Genomic DNA, 25650 nt, shown 5'->3' with positions numbered 1-25650 from the left:
GACAGTCACCAAGAGGAGATTAGGAATGACATTTAGGCCAACTAGCCTTCTTCGAGAAATCGAGGTTTTGTCGATTATATTATCAGAGATTTCCTTGTCTTGAACAGTGGCGGCTCCTGCAAAATCTCTCAGGGGGGGCAAATGTCTGGATGATTGATAAGGATAAGGTCCACCCATGCAATGGATAAATTAACAGCTTAAGCATGTAAAGGCAACTTCACTCCTTTAACATTAATGAAAAATAAAGTGACTCTTACAATACATCTTGTTTGTTTCTATACTCACTATTAAAACAAACCACTCAAATTTCTTTTATTAAAGATTCCACTAGGTGGCGACAAATTATATTGTTGGATGAAACGTGCTTACGTATGATGACGTAAGCACGTTAGGGCGAGCCCTCCCGGAAGCCATAGAGAATGCATTGCAGCGCCCCCGTTCGAAAAAAAACATCTTTGAATATAAGTCTATGGGACCACTCGGGGCGATTCTCAGCCGGAGGGAAATCGCCCAAAAAGAGGCGGTACTCCACAGAACGTAGCATGACGCTGATTGGACTATATCCAGAGGCACAGTGACGGCTAGCGCGACTCTGTGGTTGAATGACATTGGTGGTGCGTCGCCCAATCGCCCTAATGAAGAAACCGCCCCTGGTCTTGAACCAATGCTGCTCAAATGATTCACTCCCATGATGGCCGTGTGGCCGATGGGACAAGTGTAGAACATGTCTTTCGTACAGGGAGGGCGGGTGCTTGAAGGCGGAGGGAGAAGTGCCCCTTGTTTACTCTGTAGATCGTGAGACGCACGAGCATGATGGGTTCGCTTCAGCCGATGCCGTTAACGCGACACTAATCGTCAGCCGAGAGCGGTGGGGGATGTCACACGGGTTGGAGATGATACCCCAGTCTGGAGGAGCGACACATCCTCGCAATTCAATTTAACATAGTGGCAATTATATAATTAATCACGTACAGCCCCTTGTCAACGTCACTGCTCGACGAAGGCCTTCCCATCATGCTGTGTTGGTCAGAGTAGAGTGAGATGGGAGGGGAGAGGTAGGGGAGTGTGTGGAGGTGAGTAGCGTGAGATGGGAAGGGAGAGGTAGGAAAGTGCGTGGAGGTGAGTGGAGTGAGATAAGAGGGGAGAGGTAGGAGAGTGTGTGGAGGGGAGTAGAGCGAGATGGGAGGGGAGAGGTAGGAGAGTGCGTGGAGGGGAGTGGAGCGAGATGAGAGGGGAGAGGTAGGAGAGTGTGTGGATGGAAATAAGAATCCATTGTGATACAGAAGCCGTGTAACAGAGGACGTGCTGATCAGCGTCTCGGTCACCTCCTGGGGGTTGACAACTGATAACCAGCACGGGAGGTGCAGGTCAGGCCCCAGCGTTGACCTTTGCAACACGGGAGTCCACTCAGAGTATGGAGTCCAGAATTATTTCCCAAACGCCGGTATTCCCGCACCATCACAACTCAGGTTTCCATTTTGAAGGGCGTTCATAGACCTCCGTAACATCCTATCACCCTGTGTGTGTCTGTGTGTGTGTGGGGGGGGGGGGATGGCGGCGCAGTGGTTAGCAGACTGTGCTAATAACTCGGTCACTTGAGTTCAAATCCCAGCCATGGCTAACATCAGCAGCGAGTGATATCGGAACGGGTCCTGGGCCTTCCATAGGTCGATTGGATTTTAAATGATAACAACAGTCTGCAAAAGGCGATGTGTGTAGACTTTGTGTGGGGGGGGGCCTTGTGTGATATGGGAGCCAGTGCAGGGAGTGAGCCCTAACAGGAGCTCGATGTCCACAATTGCCACCAAATTCCTTCAGGCTGAGTGGAGTCTCTTGGTATTTTATTGCAGTCTCTGAGCCTTGCAAAAAAGAATTACGAGTCACACCACACGCTCGCTGCCACAGTCTAGCAGCCTGTTTTTAGGCACCATTCTCATCAAAGTGGCGTAAAATAATCTCATCAAAAGCTTGCTTTATGCCTGCAAAGGGTAAATGCGCAGCCCTGCAATTGCCTGCTCACGCCACCGCTGGCGGAAGGGCCTCAACTGTAGAGCGACCTCAAGAGGCTCTCTGGTCGACTCTGACACGTTGACCAGACGTGTCGGAAGAGGTGGACGTACCCACATTGTACCCCACCACTCAAGACCTGCCGATCATTGACTAACCCTGGTGAATCCATGAATACCACTGGGTGGACAGAGGCACCAGAAGACGGAATCCAACCGGCGATCTCCGGATTGCAAGTCCAGCGCACTTAGCCGTTACAGCATGGCAGCAACCCTTCACACACCGCGAAATGAAAAAGTGATCTTTTCTGCAGGAGGAGCATTGCCCAGAACGTCTCATATTATATACTCGTCCTCTTTAGGCCACATTGTTATTGACGAAAGTGTTGAGTTTTTATTAATTTACGTAATAAAAAGGAGAAGGCCACATTACCCATCGAGAGTATGGGATCTATCTAACCTCTCAAGGCAGCGTGTGACGGCGTCTGTTACTTAGCAACGAGGGCTCAGGTGACCACGGCAGGCCCAGCGGACCGCACTGTAAACGGAAACGGTGCCAAGACTCTAAATCAGCTCGCTTCAAATCACTTCTCTTTGCAAAATCGGTAACCGCATGGAAAATAAAACAACAAAAAACGCCGGTAAAACCGGTGATCGGGCTTTACCGCACGCGTGTCTCGCAATAACGGTTATATTGTCACTTTCTTTTTCAAGGAGAAGTAAAGGGAGCTGCAGATTAGATTATTCAGCGTGAAATGCCTCTGGTGAGGCAATGGGAGGGCCGAGGTGGATATTTCAACCCCTGATTGCATTAATGAGGCACTGACAACGACGTCACCATTCTGGCTTGAAATTCCACCGCCACACGGTGACCATTGAAGGCCCCGTCACACAGTGGGGGGGGGGGGGGGGCACCAAGGGGGGGGGGGGTCTCCTTATTACCAGGAGGTGCCACGGTGGTGAGATGTTAACTCCCTCGCCTGGTATACAGGAGGTCGTGGTTTCAATCCCAACCTTGATGCATGCTATACATTTGGAGTTTGCGTGTTTCTCCCCGTGGTCGCGTGGATTTTTCACCTGCTCCTCCGGTTTTCCCCTCCGCATTTAGAATGAACATGCGTTGTGAGTATTTGGCTGCTGTAAATTTCCACATGATAAGCCACTTTGTTGAGCTATAATTTGTGGCCAGGTCGCTTCTGAAAAAGATCTGCATAGCTCAGTGGGCCTTACCTGTAAAATGTAAAAGGAAAATTTAGTTTAATTTCCTGTTTTTTGGGGGCAGTCACCCGCATATTTTAGTGGTAATCTTGCCGAAGGGTAGAGCATTCGCCGCTTGTTGCAGAGGTTCACGGTTCGAATCCAGCGCCCGCCCTGGTAAATACTGCGTTGTGTGTATTAAACCCAAGTAGTAATAGTAGTAGTAATACCACGAATGGTCTGCCTTGCTTGCAGTGGACGTTAAAGATCCTGTGATGTAGTTGGCAAGAGGAGCCCATTGCATGCCGGCGTCGGGGTCCACGTTTCAGGATCCTCCTGAAATAGAGTCTCAAGACTCAGTGAGGCTTTCTTGGGTAAACAAGCGGAATAATAATTATATCGATTTAATATGTAGTCTTTCGTGACAAATATCCATAATAAAGGTTTTTTTGGACGAGATCGTGTAAGTATAAATGTGTCGTTAACGCACCACCACCCGACACACCCGATTAGTAAGGCTTGTGCCAATTTGTTACCACTTCAGCACACCTGTGTGTTGGAGAGGAAACCCCACGACAATTACAAATCGAGTATGACGTTTCGCTCGTGATTACAACCAGCTTCATCAGGACATTAGCCAGAATTGTGAAGAAGTCCTCCTGTTTCGGTCTTAAATATTACGTCTATATCCAGAGCCCAAACTGTAAATGGCCACCTAAGTAGTGTGATGCTGTAAAACAGGAGAGGTGAACCTCCAGCCCACGCCCGCTCGAGACGCGACACCTTGACACGGCCCGCAAGCAACACGCAACATCCGTCACTACAAGCAACTTACAGCTGCACTCATCGGGGACTGGAAGGGAATATTTTTTAATTTGGCAACAACGCTTCATTTCTAATATTAGCCGCACTCGGTCACCTGCGAAGGCGAGCTCTAATTATCGTTCACCTTATTGATGGATAACGCCAAGGTATGCGCTAATGCTTGGACAGCCAAAGGGTATTTGAATGTCTGACTCGGCCCTCATTAAGGAAAAGGTTTCCCACCCCTGCTGTGAGAACATTCAAGCACCACGCAGCAGGTCACGACGCACTCGCTCACCCGCTTGCTCACTCGCTCACTTGCCCGCTCGCTCACTACACTGCAGGTCACGACGATACGCCCGCTCGCTCAATCACCCGTTTGCTCATCCACTCGCTCGCCCGCCCGCCCGCTCGCTCACTCACCCGCTCGCCCAGTCGCTTACTCGCTCACCCGCTCACCCACCCGCTCGCCACACTTCAGGTGACCTCGCTTCTCTCTCTGCGTCTTCCTTCACAGTGTTCCACTTTGGAATTCCCTTCCATCGCTCTCGTCTCTTTTCCCAAGCTCTCATAATAACCGTGCTCAATTCAAGAAACACATGGTCTCTGACAATAAATCAACTATTATCGATTACAACTGTCAGAGTGCTGTCTGTTGCTGGCTGCTTGACGTTTGCGTTTCCAAGTGTAGGGTAACGCTTCGATCAACTTGACTGGTTTTCAACCGAGCGAGTACATAACAGCAACACAACGTTTTGGATCATCGTTACGAGAGTTATCATAACCGCCACTCGCTGCCCCTCCTCCCTCCCACCCCTCCCCCAAGTTACGGACGGACCAAGAAACAACCGGACAGGCAGATGGACAGAGGAGGGCCACTTTGGCTGATAAGACATCGTCGGTGTGAGGGCCGCCACGCCGCCTGCAAGGGCTGTTTTTACCATTTGTGTACTGTCGGGGGCCACACGTCAGGGGCCGCACTAAAGGCCACCAGGGGCCGCAGTGGCCCTCTGGCCTTGCAATAAAGAACACTGGCTTAGTCTGAACCTTCGTTTGAAAGAGTAAAAACAATTGATCGTTGTATTAAATCACAACCCCAAAATTGTTACAAGCATAGCTTTTGGGTTTGCACCTTTCTTGAATTGGACTTACCCAACCATCTCAAGGCGGTGGTGTGGGGGTGGGCACACGGGGGGCACGGCCATTCATTAACGAGAGGGGCGTGCGGTTCACGAGTGACCCCACAAGAAATCACCAATGTGCCCACCCTCACCGGGGTGCGTTGCGACGGCCAGGTGTGACGCCTTACCTGCTGCACCGCAGCCAAACTCTGCAGCTGTGCGCTGCTCAGGTGCTGCTGCTGCTGTTGCTGCTGCTGCTGCTGCTGCAGGGCGGCTGTTTGCAGCATGAGGTGCTGCTGCTGCGCCGCATACATCTGCTGCAGGTACTGCGCTGCGGTGCTGGGCTGCCGGTGCAGCGCCTGTTGTATGGCCTGTGTGGGTACACAAGGGTAGATGTGAGTACACGCTGACGCAAGGGTACGTGTGTGTGTACACGCTGACACGAGGGTACGTGTGCGTACATGGGAACACGAGGGTACTCGTACACTCTCATGTACTCTCGTGTTCCTGTGTACACACGTACTGTGGAGGGTGTTCCTAGCTTGGGACACCGTTGAAGGCCGTGTTTTTGTTTAGAAACCATGGCAGAGAAGTAATCACAACAAGAGTAGAGCCCTTCCGTGGCCTGGCCTGACCCGAGCCTGCTTTATGCGTCATCTGTGACTCCCTACCCCCTGCACACACGCAGCAGCATCCAGGCACCATCATCCACCTTCAGACAGCAGTTCAATGCTCACCTGGTTCAGGTTATTACCTGGTTCAGGATCTCACCTGGTTCAGGATCTCACCTGGTTCAGGATCTCACCTGGTTCAGGATCTCACCCATTCAGGGTGCTATACAAGGGGAAATTTAGCTCTGGCACCGCACTTCAGTTGTTAAAACGTTGCGTCCGATTTGCAAAATATGCGTACGCTATAAATCGTGTTTGTTATTATTATTAAGAGCACTTCCCACCGGCCACGGAGGGTAGGCTGTGAGTAGGGGTGGAGGGGACGGAGAGGGAGCATTCCGTGCCCGCACAGCTTGACAGCCCACGACGAGTCTGGGGCAAGATCCGGGCCTTGCTGGAAAGGACCAGAGACCATTAATGCTCTGAGCGCCGTGCTGGGCAGTGCCCATGGGGACACGGCATTGTTCGGAAGCACGCATTCAGTTTGAGCCAAACGGGCGCTCATGTAGCCGCCCGTGGACGGAGGCGCGCTTGATTCTAACCACGTGCCCAGGGAGCCGCCGTTGGCCCAGCGAGCGGCGCTGGCCGTGGCGTTGGCCTCATTTCCTCCGGCACAGTGGGGCGCTGCATCAGAAATCCGCGTTTGGCGGGGAGGCGGATTATATGTCGGAGTGGTGTGTTACGTTGGTTTTGATGTATATTTTATGTTTGTCATTTGGCTTTTACCTTCTACACATATTCCGACTGTGCGATTTGCGTCACGTGTCGAAGAACAGCCTCGTAATGACACCGCAGAACTGGTTTTGACGTCACGTCAATTGTCTCCTTGCCCAGGCTGAACAATTCATCTCTTAGCGTCCCACTGAGTGCTGATCGCATCCAGTAAAACCAACGTTTGCATGTATGTTGAACTTCTTCAAGATTCTCAGCTTCCTATGCTTCAAAACGCGGTTTAAGTCACGGGCGAGTGGAACCCGGCATTGGACCCCCCGTGCGCCCCCACCTCACCTCTCCTCACTCCCCTCCTACCCCCCCCGCTCGCCAGTTATTAATGACGCACGAGAGCGCGATGCCTCGTCCCCGCACCTCCGCTGACCGCAGAGCGAGCCGCGACCCTCCGCGAGCGGACGTCGTGACTCCACATAAAAACCGACTCCCGGTGACTAACGGGGTTTTGGGGGGGGGGGCGACCTCGCGAACTCTGACCCTGAGTTTGTGGTTGGGGTGGGGGGGCGGTGGGGATAAAAGCACACAAAGGGGAGGAGGGGGCACTGCGGACCGCAACAACGTAGTAGGGGCTGCAGCTGCCAACAAAAGGCTGCGATGCAGTGGATTGTTTCGCTTTTGAAATCGGCCAATGATGGAACGTTTCCACATACTTGAGCTGTGTTTTGGCCTACGTTGTTGTTGTTGTTAGCGTTATCGGTGATGCCATGAGAGTAACTTTGTAGAAGTGAAATCTGGGACGTGTCGGTTGCCGGGTGAGGGATTGGAGTGCAGTGATGATATTTTCCGTCAGTAAAACATACGCATGATCTCCAGCTCCTCTCACGTTTACAGCCCCGTCACAGCCAGTGGTGGCAACTCCACATTCCCATGGTGGGGGCAATTCTCTCCATAGGAAAACCATTGCTGACTTCTCCAACATGCGGTAAGCATTTTATTGGCCAAGCAAGAATGATGGGCTTAGTCAACCCCACCCCCCAAACCAGGAGTTTAACTCGCAACCTTTTGTTTGCGAGCCGCTCGCTCTACCGCTGAGCCAGCTGGCCAGCTGAAATCAGTCGCTCTTCACACTGCAAGTTTTGCTGGCTGGAGGGATGGATGGCCAAGACCTAAGGACATCCGCGTTGCTCGTGTTATATTAAAAATGTATTTCAGTTCCTTGCATCGATTTACAAAGGCGTCATGTACTGACACGAAACCGTGGTGCCACACGCAGCGCCCTGACAGGGAATAATTAAACCTCACGTAAATAATTATCAATTATAATTATTATTATCACGACGCTTTGCCGCTCTTGAAACGTGCCTATTTCGGCCTCGTGCATTACCACTGAACCCTGCAAATCATAGAGTCTGGTTCTCTGTGGTATATGATGTCACTCGTGAAATCGACAATCCGTGGTGGCTCTACACGTTGATACGAACAAAACCACAAACACTTAAAATGCCATCCGAACAACGAACATCCGCCGTTTGTCGCGACGCCACAGCATCCCGCGCGCCGTTGACCGATAACACACACGCAAGTTGTTAAAACTACAGAGATTCGTATCACCGTCACGTACTTCAACAAACACGGCGTGCACGCCTTACACACGTTTAATGAGGGGAATTTTCGCGCAGTTTGCAAACCTTGCTTGGAAGAAGTGCACTGAGAGATCACGGCTGAGGCTCGCGGCATCCGAACGCGCTTACCCCGAACTCGGCTTTAACGTTGACCCCGTGAACGAACGATCGGGGCGGGAGGCGCTCACTCTCGACCCGGCTCGCCCCCGAGGCTACCGATGCCGGCCGGCCCCCGGTTTTTTTTCAGGCTCCACCACGAGAGCGCGGCGGCGCACGGAGCGATCGTGGCGGGATGCTCGCCGTCCACCCGCGCTCTCGCGACCTGCGACGCGAAACCCGCCCGCTTTTATCGTCCGCAAAGTGAGCGGCATGCTGGGAATGCCGGCCCTGCCCAGCCTAGCCCGGCCGCCCTTTAATCCCAAAAAAGTCCCGTGACCCCCGGCGACCCGGCGGCATAGAGCAGGGCCCCAATAAAAAGGCAGCGGGCGGGAAGCATCCGCCCCCTTTCACCCAGCGTCTTGCCGTCCCCCAAAATTGCGCACCCTCCTCCCGTCTTTCTGTCCCCTTCTGTGCCCCCCCCCTCCCCCCAGGACCGTCTCCCCACGTCCCCCCACGCACTCGCCCTCTGTCCCTGCGTCTCGGCAACTTCCGTGGAGTGGAGAGAGAGGGGGCGGCGGAGGGTATGGCGAGGCGCGAGGCTGCTCCGGCGCACGCGCATTTATCAGCGCTTTCTTTTTTTTTTCTCATTTGCTTAACATGGCTTTTGTTGTCGACGCTGACCCTGAGAGCCTAAAGTCGCCACTTATTTAACATTTTCTTTCATTCCGCCGTCATCCGTTAGCCTATTCACTCGCCCCGCCGCGCCCGACTGACTTGCCGGCGCGCACGTTGTATTGTCAGGACCCTAACTTTTTAGGCGCTGCTCAACGGCGCATCTTTGTTTCTCTCTCGCAGATTAGCAACGTGGGCTGTGACCTTGCCAAGGAACGGAGAACGTATTTTAAATGATAACGAAATTCCACACGACCTCAAGCGACGGCAGACAAGCACCCTGTGAAATCATTCGCAAGTGTGGGCCATCATTTGTTCGTGTCAAAGTCCAATTGTTTAATTTACAAGGTATAATGATATCTCTCTAATCCTACAAAAAATTACATACATAGTACCGATGGTCTAATGTGAGACAACGCAATGTTGTTTAATATATTAGTTTTGACATTTAAATTTTTATTCCTTCTAAATGTATTTCTAATTACGCCACTTGCTTCACACCATGAAATGCAATTTCCAATTCGAATCCTACAGCTAGCAGTCCACCACCCTGTGCCAATACAAATAGCATCTGCATTTCCCAAAGGCGGGAAGAATGATTTGTCTGGAAGATGACATGACAGAATGACTTCTGGAGTCCCTACAATTGCCCCTTGTCCACACGAGCTTGGGCACCTTGGACATGTCCTGCTCAGAGTGTTTGTCACGCGTCAATGAAACCGTTTAACTGCGGGACCCTTTTTGCCGGCACCAAGACGATGAAAGAAGAACAGGCTTTTCCCGTTTCCGGCAAGAATATAGGTGTTAACCTTTTATGCGAATTCACTCATCATCAGTCTACGGACTGAGTTCAAGATACCCATCCTCTGTCATCACCGCGCTCTCATCCATGATCCTCCACATGATCTGGCCGTCCTCCCCTGAAAAACGGGGAGACGCCATCAACCCTCGGCCACTCAGGACCTCAGCTCTCTCGCGGTGCCCTCCCAAGCCAAGACACCGCAGGCTGAGCGTCGCTTCTCCGCGGCTGCTCCAATCGCCGTGGAATCGCATCCCCCGCTTCTGCGTACCCTGCTGCCGCACCAGCAGCAGCAGCACCAGCAGCATCACATCCAGCACCACGTGTAAGAAGACTCCTCTCACCTGCTTCGTCAGGCCTACGAGAGGAGGAAGCTGGAGCGTGGCTCCGTGGGGAAACTCTGAGCCGCAACTGGAAATTTGACCTTTTGTAAAAATGTGCGCATTATACATAGTTTTATTTCAATATTATTATTAATTTTCAGAGCTGGAATAAGCCAAATTGCGGGAAATCCCATATTTCGCAAGATAGTTTTATTTATTTTATGTCTTTCGTGCAATTATTGCTTTTTGGACAAAGACCATCAAATCGGTTGCATCCCAGTGGGCAGTGACCCAGATTCGAAGCCAGAACCTCAGTGGTGCCGGCTGAGCACCTCTGAAAGGGAACTGTCCTCTCTCCCCCCAGAGCTGCCCAGCCACCACAGGCACGGACGCTGTCCACTGGGCCCTCTCCTGGATAAGCGAGGGCATTAATAACGCGCTGCCTTGTGCGTTGTGTGGGGTGACAGAGTCACCGTGTGGTGAGCTCGGTGTGGCGTGCGTCCCGTGGTTTAACCCAGGGCAACACAAACTCCATTCCTCGCGACCCAACATGGTACACGTCCCACTTTACCAATTTACACCCATTAAAAAAAATATCAAGTCGTATCGGACGCTGCAAGTGCCGGATGATGACTAAACAGCTCCCCAGGTGACGCGTTTAGAACACGGATTAATTTGAATCGGCGCTCTGTACGTCATGTGGGACGCACGTGAACACACACACAGACAGTCGCCGTCTTAATCTGAGTTGGCGTTGTCTGTGTCAGGCAGCAAGAGATGAGCAATCATCAGGCATGTGCAACATGTAACAACTTATTTATCATTTGAACGGCACGGCGCAGTGGTTAGCTCACTGCGCTATGAACCTGCTGGCCTGCGTTTTGGTTCCTGGCCGCGGCTAACATCGGTGGCGAGTGACACTTGCACCGGTCCTGAATACCCCGCTTCACCGACCTGCACCAATCAGTGCAGTGAGGGGATGGTCAAACAAAACAATGCCCATGATTGAAATGACAGAAGAAGACCTATGTCCAGCAACAGATTGACAAATAAAATAGTCAACTCTGTAAGGCGTAGGAGGCGTTGGGTCACGAGGATTGGTGCTTTGGGAAACCCCGATCTAGCCCGATGGGCCCGTCGTGTGGGAGGACACGTTTGACTCGCCCACCTGGACCGTCTGTCGGTCGTAGACGGAGAGCGGAGGTCCTTGTCCGCCGCAGCTGCCGGTCACGCTGGTGACGGCGCCGGCGACGGCGCAGGCCACCGTGACGCCCGGCGGCCCTGCGGGGGGGCTGGCCGGCACGGCGCCGTTGCTCGCCGAGCGGGGCGCGGCCAGGGCTCCGCCGGCGCCCGCTCCGACCCCGACCGCCGCCGCCACCGCCGCCGCCGCGCCGGCACCACCGCCGCCGCCATTCCCACCCGGCGAGGACGTGACGGGCCCCGGCGAGAGCGAGGATGAAGAGGAGGAAGAGGAGGATGAGGAGGAGGACGGAGACGAGTTGACGGAGGAGGCGGGCGGCGCCAGCTGCTCGCTGTCCATGCTGCCGGCACTGCGGAGCCTGTGGGAAAGGTGCGTAAGGAGACGGTGGCGCTCCGCTCACTGCTGGTGAATTCACGCGTTGTGTGTACGTTGAGGGTTGTGGAGCGTTGGCGCGGTGGTTAGTACACTGCTTTACAAACCCCGCGACCCGACTTCGATCCCTGCTCACTATAAAATAAGTGGTGAATATTGGAAGCGGTTCTGGGCCTCCCCTAGGATGACTCAGCCTTAATTGAGAAACTGGTGCAATGTGTAAACAACAGCAACGGGAATACAAAGGCGGCTGGGCATGGTGCTGGCCACTCACCCCCTTGTGTGCCGTGCTTGCCTTAATAGGTATTCGCTAACACCACTTGCCCCAACAGTCTGTTACGGCTATACGGGAGATCTTTGTATAAAGAGTGTGGTCCTGGTAGATTTGCCGTGATTTCATTTTTCACAATACGATATATAGTGCTACATGGGATACCTTTGTCTTTAATGCATGCTATGTTCATGTAAAGAAAGAAGTTCAACATAACATACATGTAAATATATATTTATATAGCTTGATAACTTGGCCAAAAAAAAAAAGAATTGACGCCTGTTAACATCGGCATTTCCTAATGACTCTTCACTCTCTTCCCTTGTCTGCCAGGGGCAGATCTAAAACCCGAGCGTGGTGGAGGAGGAAGTGGTAGTGATGAGACTGTAACGGTGGATCTTGTAATTAGAGTGTGAACTCTGCAAGAGATATGGGATCTCGGTAGCTAGAATGGAGTAGGTGGCACACGCTACTAGGAGTATTCAAAGCTCGTCGTGAGAAGTGGTATTCTAGATGTGGTGTGCCAGGTGCAGATCAATTTTCACAAGACCCGGCTGAAATTAAACCCCGGCTCAACATGCGGTAGCAAGGGGGATGGTAGTATCTGTGCGTGCGGGCGTGCCAATATCTCGCGGCTGTCAAGTTATTAGATGACCCACCTCTACAATAAGTCAGCCGTCCAGCACCTAAACGCCAAGGGCTACAGCCGTGGAGGTGGCGGCGGCGCTGGTGGCGCTGGCGAGGTCGTGGAGACGCAGCCAGTCCTGGAGGCGCAGGCCCTTGGCGCGGTCAGGATGAGCGCGACTCCACTGCCATCCAGAGCTCGGGCGCCCACGCGGCTCCTCCAGCATCACCTGCGAGCGACGTTGACAATGCCGTGACTCTCCCTCCCGACAGATATCAATTGAGTGGCAGCTATATCACGGCTCATAATTGGTTTATTTTGGATCAGACCGTCGTGTACATACGATATAATGGCAATGTTTAACTATCACCCTCAAACACCTGACAGCCAATCAAACCAAGCGATTGCGTCATGGGCAAATGCGCCCACAGATTCGGTTCGTTAGCAAGACCGAATGAGTAATGTTTAACAAGAGCCGGGCTCTTGTTAGACACCTGATGATGCTGGGAATCATCTGCAGTGAAACGTCGTTAAAAAACCTTCGGTTTTGCTGAAAAACTCAACTCAACTGGTACGTTTGCCTGTGACGTGGCAACCCGATTGGCTCTGTCGGGTGGTGGAGGGTTATTGCAAAACAAAATTCATCAACATCAACACGGCAATCTAACCCAGGGGCCGGAAAACCTGTGGCTCCTTCAGGAGCTGCTTCGCGTGCCGTTATTTATTAAGGACCCACGGTCTCAACATGTTCACGTGGGTTTTATCCCACCAAATTCGAAGATAATTACCTCTTCTTGTTACTTTGGTTGGCGTTCTATGATCTAACCCAAAAGGCAGTCCGCGAAACATCGATGTCAAGGTTGGAATCCAGCCGCTGGCTTCAAGAATCGCAATGAGCGTCACCCACGCGCGGTCACACGCTCGCGTTGGCAGCGGCGGCGGCCCTCAGCTGCTAACGCACAATGCACACACACACACGTGCATGTTCAACTTCTTTCGCACCGTACGTAGCCCACATTGCATGTTTACACACCGTTCCAGCTACTCGTTTAAGACCGAGTCCACCTCGAGGAAGATCCAAAACCAGTTATCATTTTTTTTTAAACGCCAACTTAAGAACTGGGATCTCCACAACACTTTAATGTCTCTTTTGCAAGGACACTACTCACGTGTTAATGACAATAATTGCATTTGTATGAATCGCACGAGAGCTAATCGCTAAAGCATTGCACACAGCAGCAGCAGCAGCATAGACCAGCAGGCACTGTACAGAAATATTCCGAATAGCGGACTTGTGAAAGAGCCGTCACTTTTACATACAACACGCGCACGTGACACGCGCCTACATAACCACGACTGCGATCGTATTGTTGTTGAATAACGACAATTAAAGGAACGATGTGAAGACAAAGTACCGAGATGCGCCCTACATTACAGCCGACAGGACGAGCGAGCGGCAGGTACAGTAGCGCGCAGCGTTCATGCCGAGCAGCTGCGGGGCCTGTCGCAGGCCGCCTCCAGGGCACGGAGCAAGCGGCAGGGCTCAGCACACACACACACACAGGCCCCTGTGTGTGTGTGTGTGCACCTGACTCAACCAGACACTGCAGCAGCAGCAACAACAGCAGCAGCAACAAACAACAACAACAACAACGGCTGCTTGACCAAATGTCAAGGCGAATGCCAAATTCTCACCCAAGCGGCGGAGGCGGCATCTGTCAAAGCGGACCGTCGATTGGTCGAGTCTGGCGGCCTCCACTAGCCCCGCCTCCTCACAGCCACACGCCCCGCCCCTCTGACCACACGCCCCGCCCCGCACTCGCAAAGCCACGACCCCCCCCCCCCCGTGTCGCCTGTTCAACAGACTTCTGGGGGCAAGTTGCTGTCGGAGAGCAACCCGTGAAGGCCGCCACGGCACACGAGGGGGTGGGGTGGCCAGCAACCAACCACGCCCGGCCGCTTTTGTCTCCCTCGTGGTTGATGTTTACAGATCGCACCAGGTAGTCATTTGAGGCCGAGTCGACCTAGGGGAGGCCCAGGAGCGGTGCAGAGATATTCGCCGCTGGGTTTGTTGGTGGACGTGAGCGGGAGTCGAACTTGGCTTCTACGCCGGGTTCGCCCCGCCCCCCACGCCCCGCCCTCCACGCCCCGCCCCTCAGGCCCCCTCCCCTCAGGCCCCCACCCCTCAGGCCCCCAGCCCCGCCCCTCAGGCCCCCAGTCCCGCCCCTCAGGCCCCCACCCCTCATGCCCCCAGCCCCGCCCCTCAGGCCCCCACCCCCACCCCTCAGGCCCCCCGCCCCTCACTCACAAGCCACACCCCTCAATCGGCTCTTCCCACCCCTAAGCCCCTCCCCTCAGGCCCCCAGCCCCGCCCCTCAGGCCCCCACCCCCACCCCTCAGGCCCCCACCCCGCCCCTCACCTATCGTCTGTGCCAGGGCGGGGGGGGGGCAAGGCTGTACAGTACTGGGCGGTCGCTGTGGCCACGTGACGCACGAGCGCACGCGCCATTGGTTGGTGCTGCTACGAGACGAACTCTGCCGACCTCCCCGAAGCGAGGCAACCCACAATGCAATGTGCCACTGACATTTGATAGTTTACCTTCTAATTAAATTGAGTTTATTTAGTAATAGAGCAATTGCTTTGATTATTAAAAGGTGTGTCTGTTACTCAATAGCTATATGTAACTATTCACACGCCAATTAAAAATGTCAGATTTTAAAAACTCTTTATCAGGCCCAATTGTATAAATTGCAGTCACCAACTCTTATCCACCCTCTCTATGGTATTGTTCGTTTTAATATTAGCTTATAAACAATCGGTCTGTGCTGCTCTCCATTTACCTGGGTAAACAAGTGGGCAACGTTTTTTCTTAATCCTGGCTCAGCTGGCTCTAAAACTAATTAACTTAGAAACTCTTAGAAATACACAGAGATGCATATCCACTCAGAGAGATACAGATAGACTGGGTGCAAAGTGGGTTAAGTTTTGATCAATCTTGGCCAGCTGGCTCAAGAGCTTAATAAACGAATGCCACGAAACCTCTGGATCTCTGCCAGGCACGCGCAAGTCATCACACCCAGCCACGACAGCGGTAGCACTACAAATAACCTGGGCCCTGTCATAGAAATGTGGAATTGTTGTTCTCTCCACTGGCGCAAGATTGTTGACACGGGAGCACGTGGGTCGTGAGGCTTGACCGAGAGATTTCAGTTCTAAGAATGTTCTGGAAGGGTTAGGCAATAGGAAATTCTAAAGCCTACAATTCTGGAATGTTGCCACCAAAAAATTCCGTGAAAAAAAGTTTTAGTTCTTTTGCGTTTTAAATTAGACATACAAATTCATAATAGACGGTTTTTTGGGGGGTTAAATAAAAATGTGTCGTTAAACCCACCACCACCCGACACAGCCAATTAGTAAAGTTTGTCGTTTAAACAAAACATGCCGATTCGTTACTAGTACAGCACACCGGTGTGTTGGAGAGTGAACCCACACCATTTACAATTAGACATAGAAAGTTACTGGAACGTATGAAGGGTGCCATGACAGTGTATTTTTGGCCAACTCGGTTGTTTGGGTAACTTTTTAAAGAGTGTGACGCTGGAGCTCATAGAACTGGTTAAGCAAATATCGACGAGCTGCGAGTCGGTACGGTGTTTGTCCAAGGGCCTAGTGCTACATGGAAAGACAAAGATCCCCCGTACAGCCGCACCAGGCTGTTGAGGCAAGTGCTGTAAGAGAGTAGCACCTATGAAGGGGGTGAGTGGCCAGCAACCCGCACTGCCGCCTTTGTCTCCCCGGCGGCAATGTTTACACATCGCACCAGGTACTGATTTGAGGCTGAGCCGACCTAGGGGAGACCCAGGACCGGTTCAGATAATCGTGACTGGTGGTGGCCCTGAGTGGTAATCGAGCTCGGGTCGCAGTGCGCTAACCGCTACACTACCGCCCCCCCATCACCAGAGGTGTGGACTCGAGTCATGTGACTTGGACTCGAGTCAGACTCGAGTCATGAATTTGATGACTTGCGACTCGACTTGGACTTGCATAACAATGACTTTGTCCCACCTATGAGATGTGGACTCGAGTCATGTGACTTGGACTCGAGTCAGACTCGAGTCATGAATTTGATGACTTGCGACTCGACTTGGACTTGCATAACAATGACTTTGTCCCACCTCTGCCCATCACACACACGAATACCTGACCAGCCACTGTGGGTGTCTGCTATAAGATAAGCGGGGTGTCGGGGATCACTGCCAGCCACTGCCACGTGGACGTCACAGACCCTGTGACACGGTTCGCAAGAGTGGGGGGGGGGGCATTGTGACACGTCGCCTAACCGTGAACTCCTAACGCTGGCACCCAGACTGGCGCACCGCCATCTCACCAAAACTCGCACGAACAGGTACGTGACATGCCGTCAGCCCGTGATCTCGAGAGGCCAAAGCCAGCGCAGAATACAACTCATTATTTGGTGATGCCGCCGCCGCCGCTGCTGTTGTGTTGGCAGTGGTGGTGCACAAGCAAAAACAACAACAAAGTCGACACGTTTGTCAATAACGCCGCGTATGTGTGGCCTCAATAGGAAAGATATATCACACGCGGTGTTTCAGCTCATGGCAAATGTACGTCATGATGAAGGGTCATTATTCGAAACGTTGGCTATTGTGAAATGTTTACCTTATAAGGCCGCAACATTGTTGACAGGCGTGTTGGGTTATTTTGCTATTTACACGAGACCAAATAACGTGTGCATAAAACCACGTGCTTGTCTACCAGTCACCAGTGTTCGTCTGGCGACCAGTGGGTCACCCACCCACTCCTCCACCCTCCCACCCAACCACCCACTCCTCCACCCACCCAACCACTCCTCCAACCACCCATCCAGGGTCACCCACCCACTCCTCCACCCTCCCACCCCTCCCACCTACCCAAGGTCACCCACCCACTCCTCCACCCACCACCCCACCCACCCACTCCTCCACCCTCCCACCCCTCCCACCTACCCAGGGTCACCCACCCACTCCTCCACCCACCCCACCCACCCAGGGTCACCCACCCACTCCTCCACCCTCCCACCCCTCCCACCCACCCAGGGTCACCCACCCATCCCTCTCGCTTGTACCTCCTGTAAACTTCAAGCGGCGTGATCGCACCCCCCCACCGCCCCAAGCGATGATGATTCGTGCCGTGGTCTCACAGCCTGAGCGAGCCCAGCACCGCAACGAGAGCCCTCGGCCCCACCCCCAACCCGCCTCGTCTCAGGTGCCACCTGCCCGGGCCGGTCTCACCCCCCCACTCACCTCCCCCACGCCCCCACCCGTCTGACAGCAGCAGACCCCCACCCCCCACCACCCCCACCCCCCACACTGCACGCGCCCTCCCCACGCTGTCCTCACGGCACCGAGCTCACAAGCTCCGGACCCGTTCCGTTGGATGTTTTTCTTTCTTTTTCTCCAGCGCCGCTCGTGATTGTGGTACCACACCAAGAGGTCGAAGGGGACAGACGCGGGGCGCGCACACAGCCGACTCGGTGCCTGCTCGGGACGGGCTGTGGTTCGGGGCTGGTCGATACCCGCCGGTGGCTGGCGAGAGAGAGAGAGCGAGAGAGAGACGGGCGAGAGAGAGAGAGAGACGGGCGGATGAACGCGCGGCAGGGGGAATTCTCACGTGAGCTCCGTCGTCACGGACGGACGACGCAGATGGGGGTCTCGGCGTGGACTTGTGGGAGCGGCAGGAGGTCAGGCCGTCTGGCTCGCAGGTTGCAGGGAGAGCGGGCGGGCGGGCGGGAGTGTGGGGAGGGGTGCGGGAGAGGAGGAGGAGGGGGGAGGAGGAGGAGAGAGAAAGCGCTTCCCGTGGCGGTGGTGCCTTGTTTCCTCTCGTGCCCCCCCGCCCCACCACCTCTCTCTCTCTCCTCACGGCGCTCATTCAGCCCCCCCCCCCACCGTTTTCAGCACCTCCCCGTGTAGCGTGACGCCCAAAGCAGCCCTGCCCAGAGGAGTGCCGAGCCCTCTGCTGCCGCTGAGCCGCTTCGGCCGCCGCCGCCACCGCTGTCGAGGAGGCCCAGAGAGCCAGAGAGAGATTCCTCGCGCGCATATATCACGCGCACCACGTCGCTCCTCCTTCACAGCTCCCTCCTTCACAGCTCCCTCCTTCACAGCTCCCTCATTCACAGCTCCCTCCTTCACAGCTCCCTCCTTCACAGCTCCCTCCTTCACAGCTCCCTCCTTCACAGCTCCCTCCTTCACAGCTCCCTCCTTCACAGCTCCCTCCTTCACAGCTCCCTCATTCACAGCTCCCTCCTTCACCGCTAACTCATTCACTGCCCGTGTTTGACTGGATTCAGAGCATTGGCCCCGCTGTTGTTTACCTGTCAATATAAAAAAAGAGAATTTTGTTTTTAATTTGAAAAATGAAACCGATATCATTCATACCTGTCAACCCCTTATCAGCGCCTACATTATTACAGCCAAATTCAGACCATGTTGGTCACCCCGTGCCCTTATGCATGTCAACGTTCATCCGACGAAGCCCCGTTTTGAAACGGCCGTACGCCATATGGACCTGGAAATTCAATTTCCCTGTAGAAGAATACGGGGTAAACCGTAGGGGTTGACACGGTATGATAATTACAGCTTTTCAAAACAGGATTTGTGAAAAATAAATTTTGTCATGGCCTTCGTGTCGCTCACCTGGCGAGCGAGAGCGAGGCGGTGATTCGTTCTCACCACTCCCTGTAGCGATGACCCCGGGGTCATGATGCGATGGCCCTGATTGGGTCAGATCGGGTGTTGCGCTGCCCGCCAAGGCGCCTGCTCCACCCCCCCCTCCACCCTCCTCTCCACTCCCCCCTCCACTCCCTCCTCCACTCCCCCCTCCACTCCCCCTTACACTCCCCCCTCCACCCCCTCTACTCCCCTCTACTCTCCTCTCCCCCCTCCACTCCCCCCTCCACCCCCTGCGCTCCTCTCGATGGGTTCTGTGCCTACCTCAGCCAATGGCAAACGGAGGGGACATTTCAGGCTGATGATGATGATGATAATTTAGTACATTAGAGGTACTTGTCTCATATAGATGCATATAGCGCCTTAATCTAAGGCGCTTACAGAAATTATATAAAAATGCACTGAAGATGATAGTGGCTGAATTAAATAGTGGAGTTGTTATTAAAAGTGGTAGTGTCGTTATGGTGACAGGACAGGTTGCAGTGGTTAAGGAGGGTTTGGGGTAGTGATGTGGTAGGGGTAGTGATACCAGTAGTGATGTGGTAGGTGTAGTGATAGGAGTAGTGATCGGGGTAGTGATAGGGGTTGGGCTAGGCCTGCTCGTAGCTGGGGGCAGGCAGTAGCAGTGGCATGATGACGCTGGGCTAGAGGAGAAGAGATGGGGGTTTTAATAGAGGAACGGAAGCAGGTGAGTGAATATGATTGTTTTATGTGCAGTGGGAGTAGGTTCCAGAGACACCACGAAGGAAGGCGATTCTGTGGTTCACAGTTGGATGTATGCTGCCGGTAGGGAGCGATGTTGCTGAGTGTGATCTCACTTGTGAGCGTTTCGCTGCGACGTTTAATTTCCAAATGTGCCCGGTTTGGAGCGTGGCGCCCACACACGATGGCCTACTCGTATCGAATGACGTCAGGGGGAGATCTCTAACGTCCGCTGTGAAGCTATGTTCTGGGTAATGAACACCTCCAATATTAGCCAGCGTGGTCCGCCAGAACCAAGCCTATGGACTGGCCTTGACGTCCAGTGGTTCATCAGCAGAGCCAGAGTTGCACGAAACCGGTCCAGAGTGTTGCCTATGCTGAGTCGATGATGCTGATATTTCGCCCTCCCAGAAGGCCGTGGAACTGATGGATTATGTAAGAAATACTTTTTTGAACGTGGAGAGAAGGATTTGTGAATGAGACATTATCTGCCCGTCTGTTCTGTATATTATCCTCGCAGAATGACGCTCGTGATTATGTGGAGCGCGTGATTATGTTTGTGTGTTTGGAAGAGGGGAGGCGCATCAATTGTACAGGGCGCTCGGTGCGGACTAAGTCCGTGTCTGTGCTGCGAAACACAGTCTCACTCCGAGGTATCATCATCCATCACAAGAAACCATCGAGGTAGGTTCCAAGCATATGCCGTGTAACCAGTGGAGAGAACTAAAGAGACCAGGAGGGTACAGGTCTAATTTGCCAGAGTGACTTGGGTCACTAATATGATAAAGGCAAAAAAAAGTACAACAAGGAAGCGACTGGAAATGTGTGTGAGTGGGGAGGTAGGTAGGCGAGTGAGTGAATGAATGGATGAGTGTGTGAGTGGGCCTGTGAGTGAGTTCAGTGAATAATTGAAGGTTTGAGTGTGTGAGTGGGTAGGTCGCTGAGTGAGTGAATGGATGCGTGGGTGAGTCGTTGTGTGAGTTCAAATTGATGTCGTGTAGCCAGGTGAGAGAACTCAATAGACCATGATAGGAATCGAATTTGTGAGCGTGACCTGTTAGCAAAATGACAAAAGCAGCAGCTGGGAGAAGTCAAAACTACGCAGTGTGCTGCACTGCCGTCTGCTGCTCAAAAGTAAAAGCGTGGTCTCGCAGAAGCCGATGGCACTTACGAGGATTGTCCAGGCTCAACGCCTGCTTAGTTTCCGAGATCAAACGAGATCGGGCGCATTTATAGATTCGCAGGTAAGTTGGTCAAATGCTATATTTTTTAAAATTACAATATTTATCCTGGACAGTCCCTTGAGATGAGACCATCTCGTGTGCTCGGGTGTCCATTGACACATAGCAAAGACAAATATCCCCAGTGCAGCCTTTAACAAACGGTTGGACCAAGTACTGTTAGCGAGCGCATAAGAAGACCAGCACGTACTCTTTGGTTCTTTCGGTAAAGTCACGTAGGTAGAAATGAAATCAAATAAATCATGACGTTTCGATCGCAACACGAGCAATCCTCATCAGCAACACAAGCAATCCTCATCAGGGTTCCTTGTGTTGCGATCGAAACGTCGTCATTTGTTTTTATTTTATTTCTACCTACGTGACTTTACCGAAAGATCCAAAGAGTATGGATTCCTGCAGTCACGAAAGCTTCAAATCAAGATGAAGTCCAGCACGGCGCATGAGGAGGAGGTGTGGCCAGGACCACTCCCGACCGAAGTTGTCTCCCCAGTGCTGATGTTTTATACACACTGCACAAGGTACTCATTTAAGGCTGAGTCGTCCTAGGAGGGATTCCCAGGACCGGCTCCGATATTGGCCACTAGCGTTTGGTGGTCGTGAGCGGGAAATCGACATTCGGGTCGCCGGGTGCGGTAATGCAGTGGAGCGCTAACCGCTGCGCCACCGCTCTTCCTCTGCTGAAGGAGGGCAGACTGCAGAGTGGCTTACAATATCGAGGCCCATAGTTCGCCGCGCCTGGCCACGATTGCACAACTGTGGCTCGTCCTTAATGTTTTCCAGTCGTGAAGATGTGGCTTGTTACAGAACGCCCTCGAGAGGGAGGGAGGGCGGGCGGGCGTTTGTTTATTTCAAGTGAGGCCCTTGAGGAAGGATCCAGCAGAGGGAGTCCTCTGTCAAGAGATTGATGTCGACCTCACTCGCAGTAACCCTGGGGGGGGGGGGGCACGCGAGAAGAGGGAGTTGCGCGTGCGGGGCCCTCTGGGTACGTACGATGCGTCACGTCTCAGAGATGGCCTGACAGAAACACGGGGGTGACCTTACTATTATTACTGTTTTACCAACTAAGGCCCACTGAACTATATAGCGCTTTTTCAAAAGCGACCTGCCCACAAATGATAGCCCAACGAAGTGGCTCATCGCGTGGAGATGTATAGCGGCCAAATCCTCTCAACGCGTGGAGATGTTGATTCTAAATGTGGAGGGAAAATCCAGAGGACCCTGAGAAAAACCGACGCGACTACGGGGAGAGAGACACGCAAACTCCAAATATACAACAGGCGTCAGTATCGGCATCGAACCCACGACCTCCTGTGTACCAGGCGGGGTAGTGAACATCTCCTCGCCACCGTGGCGACCGTCAAGCCACGGGCTCCAGGTGCTTGTTGGCTACGATAACACACCTACCCACAATGCGTCATGCCAGCAAGAACTTTATCATTTTACTTTGAACACACATTCGTTTATTGAGTACAGTAGTTGCACGTTCCTGATTATTGAAGATGTTTGTCTGGTACTCAATAGTTACTATTCGTGTGACTATTCATACGCCTATTTTAACAAAAATGCTGATCAGATAAACATTTAGTAAAATATAATTCCCATTAGTGCCCATGACGTTAATGTTGTCTCCCAACTCCATGGATCTCTCTGTTAATGGGTTATGAAGAAGGGTCAATACCAGTCCGACTGAAACGGCGCCTATTATATACTCTATATATATTTTTAAGCCCTCATGGTGTTAGTGGCTATTGGGTAACACTGTGCTGCGTGCCACATAAGGTCCTGGAGAGTGGGCCGTGGAAAAATTGCAGATCGGGTTGTCAGCTTTCACACTGAAAACTAAACGTGGACATCGATCTCAGCAGGACCGTCCATATCGAAACTGTCGCGGTCTACTCATCGACTGAAGCAAGGCTGAACGCAGTCCCACCGGTACTCGATCTCGACACAGTATACATCAATCCTTGCCACCCAAACACACAAGTTGCAAACTCCCGGATGGTGAACGATGCGTGCAGGATGGTCTGACGACACCACTCACAGCCGCCCTTTCACCAAGGGTCACGTGGCCCTTGAGAGGGAGAGCTGTCCCTCACAATGGGCTCTTCTCGAGTAATCATCAACTTCTGACCTCTTCGATTGGGCAGTAGCAGCAGCAACAGTTACGATTGTGACCACAAGATTGGTCCTCCCAGCATGCCTTGCGTGCCACTTAACATCACCAAACCACAGGAGTGCGATTGTGGCCATGCAAGCCAAACTATGGACCGTGCAGTGAACCCACTGTGGCTTCACTCCTTCAACGGAGAGGGAACAGAAACACGACACGAACTCTCTCTGCTGAAGCCCTCTCGCGGTGGCCAGCAGCAGATCTCGACAGTGAGCTCCTGAACGTGCTGCCACGTGCAAGAAGACAATAGAATATGAACAGAGCCCTGTTTCAGATCACCGAGACATGGGCACAGGTCTGAATGTGGGTGACCATGTGGTGTGGCAATGCAAGGCATGCTGGGAGCACCAAGCCTGTGGTCACAATGGACCCAAATTGTGCTGCCCATTTAGGGGATGCCGCCGAATCATTTGCGATATTAAATTTCACGATGTGACGATTATCGCAGTCCGTATCAATTTCCAGTAAATTTGTACTCTAACTGGATTTCACATTACGGTATGATTTTTTCTTATCAACGGAAGGCAGAAGGTCAACTCTCACGTGACATGAAAGCCGAACCCTTAACCGGGGTGATGCGTGTACGTGTGTATGCGTGCACGTGTGTACGTGTGAACGCGTTTACGTGTGTATGCATGCACGTGTGTACGTGTGAACGCGTGTACGAATGCACACGTGCATGAGTTGTGGGTTAATTCCCATGGCCGTCTGTTCCCGCAGGCCCATAACTGTACGCGTCTCTGCGTGCATCGCCTCAATTATCTTATCAACCGGTGATGCTGCTCTTGTGTGTGATGGTATAGCAACAGCGATGTGGTTCAGGAGTTAGATGCCGATGTCTGCTCGCCACGACGATAAGGCTTCGTGCCGTGCCGCTGTTCCTCCTCCTCCGTTGAAGGAGCGCAGACTGCCACAGTGGGTTCACTGTGCGGTCTAGAGACTGCATGGCCACAGCCGCAATGCTGTGGCTTGTTTTTTTAATGTGTCTCTGAATTAATATATATGGGTCTCTATGTATCTCTGTGAGATTGTATGTGTCTCTGTGTGTCTCTCTGGATTTACAACTATGAGCCATCGTTGCTTGGCCAAAATTCCACAACGGTGGTTTTGCCATGAGTTTTACATGGCGTTTAATGACATGAATGCATGACAGAGCCCTGTAGTATGAGTTCACATTTCCCTAAAATAGGCCACGATGTCACCCACCACCATCGTCATCTTCATAGACTCCGTGGTTGGTGGTGCCTTGCATTCCCGATGCGTGATCTAAAAATCCTTTCGATTAGAGAAACAAACGCAAAGGGACCGTGATCTCAAACACCTGCTCAGTGGAACGACCAGTCCAGCACTCTGGAACTCGCTACCTGCTAGGGTCTCACCTCGCTCCAACTTCGCCGGGATTTAGGAGAAGCAAAGCGATGAACCTTTCTGCTGTTCGACCGAGCGCTCGAGGAGGGAAAAAGGCGCCGCATGAAGGCACGCGTTGATCACGGCTTGGAAACGTGGGGGGCGGCGGGGAGGGGGGGGTGCAGGAAAGATTTCGGAGGCATCTCGGCAGGCGAGCCGGACCCTGGCGCGGCTTGTTTTTGTCACGGCAGACCTCAAAAGAAAAGGGGGGCTAAACAAGTTTAATCAGCATCATCAGAATAATAATAATAATAAATCTCTCTAATAACTTGTATTTGTTCCCCTGGGAGATTCGTTAAAGGCGCGATTGTGTGAACCGTCCAAATCCCCGCCGCGCGGTGTGTGTGCGTGTCACGAGGCACGGCTTCGTGCTGCACGGATTATAACTTCACGAGTGAATTAGCACTGCTGTCCCATGCACATTCCGTGCACATTCCGAGGGAAGATTATCACTTTCATTATTATTATTGTTTCCTTGTCAATTGGGGACAAGTACTGGTGGCGGTGGTGGAGGCAGTGGTGGTGGCAGTGGTGGTGGTGATGGTGTTGGCAGTGATGGTAGTGGTGGAAGTGGTGGTAGCGGTAGCGGCGGTGGTGGCGGTGGTGGTGGCGGTGGCAGTGGAGCCAGTAGGAAGGATGGGTGGCGCTGTGGTTGGTGGTGTCTGTGTGTTTTGGGACCGGGCCACAGTTTGGCACGGTGACACAAATTCCGCCGCGCCATCTCCGCGCGGGATTTCACTCGTTAGGGATTTTTGTTGCGAATTAACAGAACTTCATTCGGCCCCGTGACTCCATGTGCGTGTGTGTGTGCACGCGCGTGTGTGTGCGTGTGTGCGCGCGCGTGTGTAATTTTCCAGGGGGCGGATGAATACAAAGCCGCGGATCACGTTTTAACTCCTCCGGACGTTCCGCTTGCAGCCCGCGAGGCGACAGCGCCGCAAACGCGACGGCG

At 52.9% G+C, this 25650-nt stretch overlaps 1 protein-coding gene across 9 annotated transcripts in view; it reads right to left on the bottom strand.

Annotated features, from left to right (window-relative positions):
• The window catches only part of LOC144728458 (uncharacterized), a 95729-nt gene that overhangs the window by 27748 nt on the left and 42331 nt on the right, over positions 1-25650 (bottom strand). For 3 of the 9 annotated variants that reach the window (XM_078607909.1, XM_078607918.1, XM_078607916.1), the window contains exons 1-4: positions 13241-14136; positions 12487-12681; positions 11152-11542; positions 5317-5499 (exon numbers count right to left, since the gene is read on the bottom strand). In XM_078607909.1, the coding sequence (XP_078464035.1) occupies positions 5317-5499; positions 11152-11523 (555 nt within the window). In that variant the 5' untranslated portion in view covers positions 11524-11542; positions 12487-12681; positions 13241-14136. The other 6 variants (XM_078607910.1, XM_078607911.1, XM_078607912.1 and 3 more) reach the window with 6 other exon arrangements.

The sequence above is a fragment of the Lampetra planeri genome, chromosome 28 (genome assembly GCF_965212315.1).
Source record: "Lampetra planeri chromosome 28, kcLamPlan1.2.h2, whole genome shotgun sequence".
Lineage (NCBI taxonomy): Eukaryota > Metazoa > Chordata > Hyperoartia > Petromyzontiformes > Petromyzontidae > Lampetra > Lampetra planeri.
This window is presented reverse-complemented; position numbering and strand designations above follow the sequence as displayed.